The sequence below is a fragment of the Lycorma delicatula genome, chromosome 1 (genome assembly GCF_047948215.1).
Source record: "Lycorma delicatula isolate Av1 chromosome 1, ASM4794821v1, whole genome shotgun sequence".
In the NCBI taxonomy this organism is placed as follows: Eukaryota; Metazoa; Arthropoda; class Insecta; order Hemiptera; family Fulgoridae; genus Lycorma; species Lycorma delicatula.
Window position 1 is genome coordinate 399,277,672 of NC_134455.1, and position 13,758 is coordinate 399,291,429.

At 32.0% G+C, this 13,758-nt stretch overlaps 1 protein-coding gene across 3 annotated transcripts in view; it reads left to right on the forward strand.

The window, feature by feature from the left end:
* Nucleotides 1-12,841, forward strand: part of LOC142317407 (peroxisomal targeting signal 1 receptor-like) — an 85,489-nt gene extending 72,648 nt beyond the window's left edge. For all 3 annotated transcript variants that reach the window (XM_075353951.1, XM_075353953.1, XM_075353952.1), the window contains exon 14: nucleotides 4,990-12,841. In XM_075353951.1, the coding sequence (XP_075210066.1) occupies nucleotides 4,990-5,032 (43 nt within the window). In that variant the 3' untranslated portion in view covers nucleotides 5,033-12,841. The remainder of the gene's footprint in view (nucleotides 1-4,989) is intronic.
* The last annotated feature ends 917 nt before the right edge of the window (nucleotides 12,842-13,758 follow it).

The following is a 13,758-nucleotide window of genomic DNA, read 5'->3' on the forward strand; positions in this document are numbered from 1 at the left end:
TATATGTGGATTGAAATCTGTTCACTTTATGATAAAGAGTGAAGTTTGAATATTTGTTAAATAAAATTGTCTATAATATGAATCAAATTTTGAATTACCTCCTTTTTTTTTAAATCAGCTTATTAAAATTTCATTCAATTTACAGTGTTTTCCTTATGTGAGCATCGACTTCTATCTGAAAGACTACTTTCAAAAAAACAATGTACTGCCTTTTTCATAAAATTATTAATTTATAACCTTTAATTATGTAAACATTACAATAATCTTATTTGTGATTTTGCCATCTATTCTAAATTATCACCCTTTTGAATCAGGATATGCACAACTGTTTCATAGATTACAAGAAGGCTTTTGATAGAGTTCACCGTGATACTCTAATAAGCTTACTTAGACAGCGGAATATCGACTCACGAGATATACAGATTATTGAATCGTTATACCGGTATCAAACAGCTACCGTTCAAGTAGTTGATGTTACAGAGAAAATACAAGTAAGGGGAATAAGGCAAGGATGCATTTTGTCCCCCCTGCTATTTAATCTGTATTCCGAAGGGATATTCAAGAAGGCTTGAAATGAAGATGAAGCTGGTGTTATAATCAATGGTCGGCCAATTAGTAATTTGAGGTACGCGGATGACACTGTCATCATAATGGATGATCTACACAGAGCAGATTCAAGATGTTAGTATACAGTACGGCCTTAAAATGAACCTTAAGAACATGGAAGTACATGGTGATAACTAGATCACAAATGGTGGGCCCAGAGTTATACATTGACAGTAATTGAAAAAATAATGAATAATAAATATTGAATAATTGAAAAAACAACAAAGTACAAATGTTGAATAATCAACAACTGGACCAAACACTGGAATTAAAACCCAGATAGAAATGGGTAAAGCATATTTTTTCAAAATGCATACTTTCTTGTGTGATCGGCAGGTGAGATTATATCTGCAGGCTAGAATGGTAAAATGTTAAGCGTTTCCTGTGTTGTTATATGGAATGGAGGCCTGGACATTGAAAACACTACACGTGAAAAAGTTGGCGGCCTTTGAAATGCGGTGCTATATACACATGCTAAGGATATGTTGAAAGGATAAGGTGTCAAACATCAAGGTACCAGAGAGTATAAATAAAAAACTCGAGATTACAATTATAGTACAAGCAGGGAAATTACAGTATCTAGGTGTCATAATGAGGGGAGAGAAGTTCCTGTTGATCATGGAGCAACTGGAAAGTAACATTGGGAAGCGCAGAATTTCATGGTTGTGCAGTCTGAGAGAATGGTTCGGCACAACATCCACTGAGCTGTTTCCAACTGTCTACTCAAAGTTCAAAATAGCGATGATGATTGCAAACCTCCTGAAAAGAGATGCCACTTGAAAAAGAAGTTTTTATCAGTTAGTTATTGACACAAACACCAGAGTGCTCTGCTATTCAATCAAACATTTGTTGTATATAGCCGTTATATTCATTGGACATTGTTGATTCTACTTGTGAAGATGTTTACTGATGAAGAAAATGTTTTTGCTTTAATTAAAAACTTGGTACAAAGGTGGTTATAATTTAATAATAAATTAGTGGAATAATCATTTCAACACTGTTTCTGCAACACAGAAGGCTGTCTACAATTTCTGAAAACGTTTTGAGAGAAATGTATCTGCAGCGGCCTGCCCCAGGTCTGGTAGGCCATCATTAAGTGACTAAACTAAGCTTAAATAGTTTTACAAGCGGTTACCCGGTGCCCTAAAGTTGTACTACTAGGCTATCTCTCATACAGAATATTTCTAGAACTTCTGTATGGAGAATTTTACATAAGGCTAAATTCAAACATTATATACCTCGTCTCATACATGGCTTATTGGACAACGATTCTGATCGTAGACTTCAATTTTATGAGACGGTGTTAAATGAAGTAAGAGAAGATGATATTGAGATGTTTTCTAAGTTAATTTGGAGTGATGAGGGATGTTTTAAATTAACAGGCCATGTCAACGGACACAACTGTACATATTTGTAATCAGAGAACTCTAGAATTGTTTTTGAGGGGCAGCTAAATTAACCGGTTATTACCATTTGAGGTGGTATCTCATGTCGTGGAGTAATCGGTTGTGGTTTTCTGATGGAATAGTAACTGGAGGAGAAGAACCTAGAAATGTTGGCAAACTATGCCATTCTGCGGCTTACAAATGAACTATGACAACTTCAACTGAGTTTACTTTAAACTTGATGGAGCCCCACCCCATTACGCAACAACTGCGGGAAATTACATCGATAAGTTATTCAGCGCGAACGTTATTGGACGGCGAGGGGCAATATAGAAATGTCAACCAGATCTCCAGACCTTACACCCATGGTGAAAGGTCAATTTAAAGTTCACGCATGGCAAACGATTTTTGTTTGTGGAATTTTTAAAGATAAAATCTACGCTACAAAACCACAAAAAGATGCTGTTCAAAATGCTTTTGAATAAATACATTCCAATTCTCAACTGTGCAACAATTCTCAACAAGTATGCTTAAGCGTCTCAGGCTGTCTACAGAAATATATTGACAAAGATGGAAAACAATTCAAGAAACAATATAATAAATAATCATGTGTCTTCTATAAAGTCTTAATTATGAATTCAATTTGTTTCTGTTTTATATTCAAATAATGACTTTTGCGATAGGTAGTGACTTTTGGTCCACCCTGGTGTATATATGTATTTATTTATATATATATATATATATATATATATATATAGATAGATAGATAGATAAAGCATGAAATAATTGAAAATAAATTTAGTGGGTATATAATTAAAGAAAAAAAACCTTAATTTAAACATTTTTATAGACTTTTTTGTCAAATTGTACCCTAAATTTCTCATAAGTTGTTATAAAGCAGTTCATGGAATTATTAAAAGGCAACCATTAATTAATCTAGAATTTTTGTAAAATAACATTTTCCCAGCAAATCTTAACTTTGAAAAGAAAATAGTCCTCTCTAAAGTAGAACAAAAATGAATTGGTCTATATAGAAAAAAACTGTTTCAACTGCAATACCACTGTAAGGGTCTTATTTGTAAACGAATCTATTAATAACTAAAGTTAATATTAATAATAACAGTAACACGAAAAAAAGACTTTACTTTAACTTTACTGCACTGTAATAAATTGTATTGTTTAAAATAATCATATATATATATATATATATATATATATATATATATATATATATCATTATTTTCAAGTAAGTGTTTTCAATGTTAATTAGAAAAATATTAAAAATTGTGTACATGAGTAATATATAACAGATAACAATACCCATTATTGTACTTGTTCATAATAATATGAGATGTGAGTATAAGATTGAGTTTCCTTCCATTTAGTTACCATGTGCACCTGTATTCCGATGCAGTTTTCTACTTGTCAACAGCATGGAGCAGCTGTTTTAACACATTACCTGTTTTCTTCTTTCTAGATCGATCAATTTAAAATTATGATCTACGAGAGTTATTTTTTTTTCAAGGTCCGATCGGTCACAAAATTAAAACCACAGTGAAAATAACCAATTTTTTATTTGTAACAAGTACTTACATAGTTACGCTATTTCTCTACATAGTCGCCACTCCGATTTAGACATTTGTCGTAGCGTGGTACCAACTTTCCAACTTTCCTGACCGCCTGCATCATGAACATCTGTACGTCCTGCTTTAAAGTTCCTTCACCATTGTCGCACTTTGCTGTCACTCATTGAAATTTCACCGTACACATTATTTATTCGTCTATGAATTTTAGCCGCATTACACCCCTCAGCCTGAAGAAATCGAATTACCACACTCACTTCACATTTGGCGGGAAATGAAATTGTTATAGACATGTTTACGTGCTAGCTGCATGTTCAGAACTAAACGAAGTGACACGGCGTGATTGAAGACCATACTAGAGACGTTGCGCAAAGGTTCATCTGATTTTTGCACGGGTTTTTATTTTGCGACCGATCGGATCTTGAAAAAAAAATAACCCTTGTATAAGCATAGATTGTGTCAACTCTAGTTGACACGTAGTGCCAACTTTATTGAATGTGAAGGATGTTCTTCCAGTGTAGTAATTTTTTGACCAAAATGTACTATATGAGCAGACATATAGATATGATGAAAAAGGGAAACTGTATTTCCACTGTTCTGATTGTTTTTTCAGCATTGTCGTAATTTCTGTATAATAATACTGGTTCATTGTTATACCTTTTGAAATCAGTTCTTAAAACACACAGTGAGCGTGACTTTAATTTTGGACTAGGTTTGGCGAGTTTTTTTATTTTTGGTGTTGATTGTGTCTTTCTAGAAACTGTTGTTTCATCTCAGGATCATATTCTGGAAGAGTCAGCTTCATCAGAGAAGATGGTTTTTTTTTATTTTGAAGTGGGCAAGTTATTGCTCCATATCTTTCATTCTTCTATTTGCTCTGGTGTAAGAACCCTACGGACTGCCGTTGCGCATGCATTTTTCACATTGAGATCCTCATGCAAAATTCTCTACAAGTGTCTTTGTCGATGTTCACAGCTTCCATTATCATTCAAGTATGAGTTGGGTAATTTTTCTACATTTTCTTTAGTTTTCGATATGGAAGGTTGTCCAGGACATCATCATCTTCCATGTTTTCTGAAGTCCTTCATTGAATTTTTGTTGCTGTGTTGTTCAGTTTTATTAAATATTTCAAATCAACACAACCGAACTCCCAATCGACTGAACAACTGAGAGTGCTGATGTTTGTCATGCAGTTCAGACATATTCAAGGCGTTTGTCAAAGAGCTTACAATGGGTTCTCAATGCTCCTCTAAAAGATAGAAACACAATCTCATTATTTAATAGATGGCTCTTAGTTAATGAATTTGAAGGTGAATGAGTTCATTTAATATAAATTTATAAAATATTATTCGTGTTTATTAAAACGTTATGTTTTTATTATGTAAAACTTATCGTTTCTGTTTTTTTTTTTCTAGGGATTTAGAAAAATTGAACAGAGAGTTTGGTCTTAATGAGTAGCAGTAAGGAATCGTGAGTTTCGAAGAAAATTAATTACAAATAATATAATTAATTATAAATTATGGTTTGGACACCATTTATAAAATGTAATTCATCATAAGGTAATTTAAAATTATATATGGGATATGATTTAGACAATATAAATATCATTGTTATGGCCAGTTAACAACAAACAAATATCGGATTATTTTATCGACAACATATTTTATAGTGTTTATTAATAATTTCTTATTTCAGAGTCATGTTAGTGAATCAACATTTCTAATAACGAAGAAAAATAAACAATGCTATGATGTAAAAGATCAGTTTATATTGATAAGTTTAACATCTGAAGTTAGTATATCTATATATATATTGTTACTTGCATATTCATTTTTAGTGTAACATTAGTTTGGTTTATTATGTTATTTATAAATAAAAACAAAAAAAAAATATATATATATATTAATATGGTATACTTCAAAACTTTGAAAATTGTTTAATAAAAACAATTTAGTTTCTTTGTGTTTTCATTTTTACATTTTTTTTTTAAATACTTCTTAAAATTATGTTTATTAAAAATAATTAAGTTTAGTCGATGTTTATATTAACAATTATAAATTGGAATTTACTAATTGTTCATTAATTTTTATTGTCTTTTATTTATTTTATGGGAAAAGCTTAATAACTCAAAATATGTTTTGATGTTTTATAAAATGTCTCTTTACACAAGTTTAATAATTTTGTATTGATTGTTCTACAGTATGAAATTTTTAATTCCTTATACATAGCTTTTCCTGGTCGATGAGTATAAAAAAAACATTGTTTTATGCACTGACACTGCATGAATTTTTTTTAAAGAAGTATTATATTTTTTGCCTTGACTGTGCCAGGAATGAAATGTGGATACGTATAAGGAAAGCTCAGGTCGTAAAAGGAATATCAGAGTAGATAGATAAACAAGGTGAAATGCAAAAGAGATTGTTATGTTACATAAGAAATTTATTTATATAATTTTTTATTGGCACAAATGAAAGAAATCGTAAATGATTTTAAAGATATAAAAGTTGTGCCAAAACCTGTATATTATATATATAATACTTGGTGGTAAATTGTATGAAATGGATATCAATGCGTGAATTTTTTGATGGTATTTATTTTTGCAGTTGAGAGGAAAATTTTGTTACGTGTAAAATTGGATTTTATTCAGATTTCAAGAAAACTATTATTTGCATGACTGAAATTAAGATCGATTGTTTACAAGGTAATTAATATAGTTTAGGAAAGAAAGAAGAACAATTCAGAGAAAAATATTTATATTCTTCGATGATAAATTAAAATTTTTATTATATTAAAAACATTCGTAACAAAATTAATGTAGGAATACTTACTTATTTTATTATAATCGATTACTAATATTAAAAGATTTTTTTATTTTTATGATATAACACGACATGAACGTATGATATTAGTAAGGAAAAATTGTAAATTATTGTAACATAATTTACTAAAATGTAATCATTAAAGATGTTTTATTAAGATTTTATTGATAAGCAAACTGTTAGAACTATGCATAGATCAAAAAGAGAAACATTCAGAAAGTTTTAGGATTTTGTTGTAAGCCTTTCCTTGGTAAAATCCATATAGATACATTACATACGTGCATACATTATTGATTTATTTTTGTATTCCTAATTCTCTGAAACCATTCCCTTGAAATTCTCAACCTCACGGAAGTACTAGTGTCATCATAAGATAAACTTGACAGTATATATTAACTTGAAGTAAATGTTAATTCCGTTTTGGCCTAAACTACTGAATTGCGATTGGCCTAGTATAAATTAGTTTTCAAATCTTAATATTTTATAGATGTGTCGAAACCTGCATTTTTTTTTTTAAGCAGGAGTAATAATGTTTGCTCACTTAAGTAGACAGAATTTGGGTCTGTCAAAAAACATCACAGCTTTTTTGTCATTATCAGTGACTGGAAGATGTAGTTAGTTGAACCAAAACATTTCAGTGAACACATAATTATTTGAGGTAAGCAAATAGTCTGATGTACCTCTCTGGTGTTCACAACATGAATTATATATGTAATATGTGTTTCTGGAACTTTTTGAATGTTTCTGTAATATTAATAGATTAATTAATTTTGTCTATTTAACCAAAACGTGTAGTAATACTTAGGAAGGTTTCAAAGCATTAAATTTTTAGATATGAGCTGTGTGTTTAATTGCTATATTATTATTATTAGTTTTTTTTTTTACCTTTTTACGGTTTGTTGAAAATTCTTCTATTTGTAGTTTGTCATATTAATAGATAATATGGCAGAATTTTGTAATGTAAAATTCTTACTACCTTTTTCTTTCACTCTTGGAACGGTTGAGTTTGGCATTCACCATCAACTAAATGAAATTATTTAATACATTTCAAGTTTCCATGAAATGCAGTGCGCATAGAGCGTTTGATAAGTTCATGTGAAAATAAAGAAAAATTATTTTTAGACAGTATGTCTGAAAAGTTCCCGAACTAAATTAAATAAAAATACAAATTTAAAGATAAATGAATTTACTCACATCAGCCCTCTACATAGAACCCTTCTGCAGTTATACACTCATTACAGCACCGGTAGAGCTTGTCAAACGCTCTGGAGAAATCACTTTGTGAGATCGCCTTCAACTGTTTGGTGGATGGCCAGAATGTCGTCATAAAAGCGGCCTTTCATCTTCAACTTGAGTTTTAGGAACAGAACCAAGTCGGATGAATAAGGCAGGTGTGATAAGATGGTGATTTGGTTTGCGGCATAATAACATATTAAAATTGTTCCCATGTGTGCCCCCGGCACACATGCATGGCATTGTCATGCAAGAGGGTTCAACTACCCGGATCCTAGTACTCGGGCTGGATTCGACAAAATAGGCGTTTCATTACTTGCAAATAGAATTCACGGTTTGACCAGTTGAGACAAATTAATGATGAATCAGGCCCTTTGAATCAAAGAATGTAATCAACATAGTTTTCACTCTTGATTATTTTTGCTGCCTGACTTTCACCGGTCTTTGTGCTCCTGGACTCGACCAAGTAGCAGGTTGTTGACGGCCTCCCGCTTCGTTTGTCATCATCCAATGACTCTTTACCGTCTTTAAACCGCTTCCACCATTTGTAATACAAGATGCAGCTTCATCACCAAATGCTTGCTGTATCGTAGAATAAGTTGCAACGATAGATTTTTGAAGTTGAACACCAAATTTTATTGTTCTTCTCTGTTCCATGTCATGAGCTTGCACAAGGTCGAATATAACTCAAGACTGGAGTGATGAAACGTGAAGAAATTTTGTACACACATTCATCAGACATCGTACTACATAGTCTCTGGTTGTCCGAGAGATAGCACTACTGGTATTGATTGCAGAAATTTAGTTGGGGAACTTTTCAGGCGTACTGTGTATTTCTCAACATTTGTAATCTCTTTTTTAAGTCCACATACTTACGCTGATGTTATGGTTTTCACCTTTTTTGGAACAAGTTCTGTGCCTGCAATTCATTGCTTTGATTGGTTTCAGGTCAGTAGTGTGATATATCCGAGATTCATCTACTGTTATAAAACTGTGTAAAAATTCCTTTTGATTACATTGAAAGACCCCCCCCCCCCACAAATCTCAGAAATGGTCAACCTGAAACTGTACAAGGACTACACTTCATTTACATTTACAAGACTACATTTCATTCATCCTCTGAAGTAATAGCTTACGATGTTTCTAGAGGCTAAAGGAAAAAAGAGTAGTGGTACGGTATGTACGTATGGTGTGTGTACATCTATTCCATTAGGAAACAACATTACTCTTCTTTAATAGTTGGCCAAGATTACCAACAGTTTTCATTTTAATTTTTCTTTTCATAATTTTTTTCCAGCCCTTTTTCAAATGAAATTATAAAACATATACCATAATTCTATCCAAAAAAAAAAAAAATAGCAGTAATTTTCTTAAATTTATTTTATTTACATTTAAGAGGAACTGTATTAAAAACAGAAACTATTTAAGACAGTTAAATCACAGCTCTGTCCTTTACATATACTAAAACGTTAATACTCTATATAATTTCTTAATAAAGATGTGCAGCACTGAAATAACTCTACCAGGAAGATAACATTTTTAAAAATCAGAACTACCTTTTATAAAATCTTCAATAATTCCTGCAAATTTTCTTCAAATTAATTGAAGGGCATAAAAGTTTATTACAGTATATTGTTATATATTAATAACACTTCAACTTTTTCTCTTTTGATGTATTCTATAAAAAGGGTATCAGAGAATTATCCGAGTAACTTTGAAATTTAGTAAATAATTTACTTATCGAGATAAAAAAATAGGTTGTATGAATTTAGAACATTAAAACATAAAAAGTTTTTTTTACCTGTAATCAAAGACATTCAATGCGCATCACTAGTATTCTACCATCGGCTGTATCTGATCAATACATGATATACACAGTATGTCTGAAAAGTTCCCAAACTAAATTAAATAAAAATACAGATTTAAAGATACTCACATGAGCCCTCTACATAGAACCCTTCTCTAGTTATACACTTGCTGCAGCGCCGGTAGAGTCTGTCAAACACTCTGGAGAAATCGTTTTGTGGGATCGCCTTCAACTCTTCGGTGCAAGCTCTTTGGATGGCCAGAATATCATTGTAAAAGCGGCCTTTCTTCTTCAACTTGAGTTTCGGATACAGAAAATAGTTGGCTGGAGCCAAGTCGGTTGAATAGGATAGGTGGGATAAGATGGTGATTTGATTTACGGTGTAATAACATGTTAAAACTGTTGCTATGTGTGCCGGAGCATTGTCATGCAAGAGAGTCCAACTGCTTGGATCCCAGTACTCAGACCGGATTCAATGAATGCGACGCATCAGGTGTTTCATTACTTCCAAATAGAATTCATGGTTTGACCGGTTGGAACAAATTCATGATAAATCAGGCCCTTGGATCGAAGAATGCAATCAACATAGTTTTCACTCTTAATTTTTGCTGCCGGTCTTTGTTCTCCAGGACTCAACCACACAGCGGATTGACGCCTCATTTGCGGATCGTTCATGAAGCACCAGCTTTCATCCCCAGTTAAAATTGTTTGCAAAAAATTTGAGTCACTATTGGCAGTTTCAACGAAGTCTTAAGTGCAAGAAAGTTTACGCATCTATTTTTGTTTCAAGAAGTGTGGAATGAAATGAGAGCACACATTTCAATGATTCATTTTTTCTATTAGGATTGTACGTACCACATCTTTACTGATGTTTAGCTCTTCTGCTATGGCCAGAAGGGTAAGATGAAGCTGTTCGAGCAGGAGCACATGCACTTTCACAATTTTTTTTCGTCGTGAACAGCTGTTGACGGCCTCCTGCTTTGTTCGTCATCATCCAATGACTCTCTACCGTCTTTAAACCGCTTCCAGCATGTGTATGTTGTAGTACGAGATGCGGCTTAATCATTGAATGCTTGTTGTATCATAAAATAAGTGTCAATGAAAGATTTTTTTAAGTCAACCGCAACATTTTACTGCGCTTCTCTGTTTCATGTCACGAGCTCGCACAAGGTCAGGTGAACACAATGTACATGGTCGAATATAACAAGAATGGAGTGATGAAATTCTGTATACATACACATTCAGACATCGTACTACATAGTTGTTCGAGAGAAGGCGGTACTTGTATCGACTACAGAAATTTAGTTGGGAACTTTTTAGACCTACTGTGTATATCGACTGGATGTCTTGTACCATTAACAAAGTATTCAACCGGTAAAAAATTTCATGCCGTGTTTGTTGTAACATATCCACATCTATGAAATGAAATGCATTAACAATCTTTTCCTTAAGGTCAGCAATGTTTACTACACAAGTTTTGTATAATTATCGTTGATGAAACCCCATAGAAAAAAATCGCACAAAGTTATATCCAGTGATCGAGGTGGCCAAGCAGTCGATCTATCACATCTAATTTAGCAATTTAAGAATGTGTTGTCAAGGGATTCATGTCCTAATAAATCCTAATATGGCAGTGCTCCATCTTGTTGGAATATGATTTCAACAAGCTGAGAATACAAACCCTTCTTATAAGCTCAGATAGATTCACATTTACCACCATTTTTGTAAAGAAAATAGGTCTAATCTACAATTGTGAACAATCCACATCAAACATTAATTTTCTCTGATCCCCATATTGCAGTGTTTGAGAGTTCACTTTTGTGAAATGGAGCCTTGTCTGAAAACATAACTTTTTTTAAAGTAACGATCACCGTTTTTAATTCTTTCAATTTTTTCCACAGCAAATTCATTTCTATCAGTATGATCTTATGATGTAATGTGCTGCAATAATTGTAATTTATAAGGATGTAATTTTAACTGTTTCCTCAAAACATTGTGAACGGGTAGAAAATGGAAGATTTAACTTGCGTGCTCCACTCTAAGTCGACTTTCCAGGACTGTAAACAATAGACTATATAATAATTTCCATTTCCATTTTTCATCCAATATTCTAGGCCTGCCTGCATCTTTCTTAGTTCAACACTGCCAGTTTTTTTAAATTTATCCTACCATGAACGAATACTTGTTCTAGATTACACAAGAGGGTTGTAGAGAGTAGCTCTAAGTCGTACAGAGTTCTAAAATTGTGTCGAACTTATGTGTCTGATTTTGTTTCAATAAACCACTCTATGCATTGTGCTTTCAGTCATGGATTTATGGCGACTGATGTAAACAATCGCAGTGCCCGAGGGAAATTTGATGAATTACCTGTTAAAGAGAGCCCAATCATTCATTAATAGGACTATTACTTCTTTTTCTAATAAGACATTGAAGTTGTTCAGATAATTCTTGTATACCCGGTATATCGGGTTCTGTGAATTTAAGGAAAATCACATCTTTATAACTTTTAATTTCTATTTTTTGATAGGTTCCTTTTTTTGTCAAATTGTTAAATATACAAATGCTTCTGGCTAGTTAGATTAACAAGTTTTTTACTTTTTTTTTTTGCTAGTGTTACTGTTGTAGCTAATATATTGGTGGAGGTGTATTAATTTTGTTCATTCATACCTAGCTTATGGGTCGATCATTATCTGTTATGTTGTTTCTGAAAGGGTTAGATTATGGCTTACCCTGTAACTTTGAACCTGATACATCGTAGCAGTATGACTTGGATTATGCAATAGCTGATGATAAAAATTAAATTAAATTTTGATGGGCTACATATATTTTGTAAAATTAAGACAGATTTGTTTTATATAGATTTTCTTTGTTTTTTAATAATGATGATGGTTTATTTTTAGCATGTTATTTTAATTATATTCTTTCATATTACAATCATACAATTTTTTTATAAATACAATATTATAAATAAAATTTTATATTATTAATATAAATATCGATATAATTATAATATATTGTTTATAGTAATAAATATAGAAAAAAAATTACTTCCCTAAACAAAATTCTACATACAAACAAAAATTATCTCCTTAAAAAAAACAGAGAAAAAGATATTGAAACGAGAATAAGAAAAAATATTACACTCTTATTATGGGTGGTGAAAGTTTGATGTCACACGTGATATGCCAAAACAGCCCTTCACTCTTCCATCGTTTGCACAATTTGTATCCAGTGCCTAAAACCTGCATGATAATATCACCGTAACCTCAACATATCTGTGCTTATGTTGTGGTATTATTTGTTTTATTATAGTGTGCACCATTAAAGATGGTGGTTGTATTTAAACCATTGTATCTTGTTAAAGAACTAATAAATGAACATTCTTGTAATCTACAATTTTATAAAATAGATTGTGACTTATTTATTTTCCTTTTGTATTGTTAGCAGTTTTTAACTCTCAAATTTCAGTAATTGAAAAACAAATTTGGGTTTAGATAACATTTTGAAATTCTGTATCTCATCAAAGTATTTTCAAAGACTTGGCAAATTTTAATTTGCTATTGATCGATTTTTTCTTAATTTTTCAGCAAATTTTATATAAAATGAATGTATTTTAAACGATAATGGATATTTTACGTGAAAATCCCACCTTCTTTCTTTTTCTGTTTCGCCTCCAGAACCACCATAAGGTATTACTTCAGAGGATGATATGTATGAATGTAAATGAAGTATAGTCTTGTACAGTCTTAGGTCGATTGTTCCGGAGATATGTGGTTAATTGAAACCCAACACCAAAGAACACTAGTATCTGTGATCTAGTATTCAAATCCTTATAAAAGTAACTGCCTTTACTAAGATGTGAACCTAAGAACTCTCAACTTCTAAATCAGCTGATTTGCGATGATGAGTTCATCACCCAACCCAGTGGGTTTCTAGTAGTGAACTCATCATCGCAAATCAGCTGATTTTGAAGTTGAGATTTCTAAGGTTTAACTCCTAGTAAAGGTAGTTACTTTTTACAGATTTGAATACTAGATAGCGGATACCAGTGTTCTTTGGTGGTTGGGTTTCAATTAACCACACATCTCAGGAACCTGAGATGTACCAAGACCTGTACTCGACCTGGGAGTGTACAAAGACTACACTCCATTTACATTCATAAACGTCATCCTCATTCATCCTCTGAAGTAATACTTTAAAGCAGTTCTGGAGGCTAAATGTAAAAAAAAAGAAAGAGGTTTCACATGAAGATTGGCATCGTGTGAATCTTGTATAAACATGTATCTCTGATTGACAACTTTAATATTTAATCTTAATTATTATTA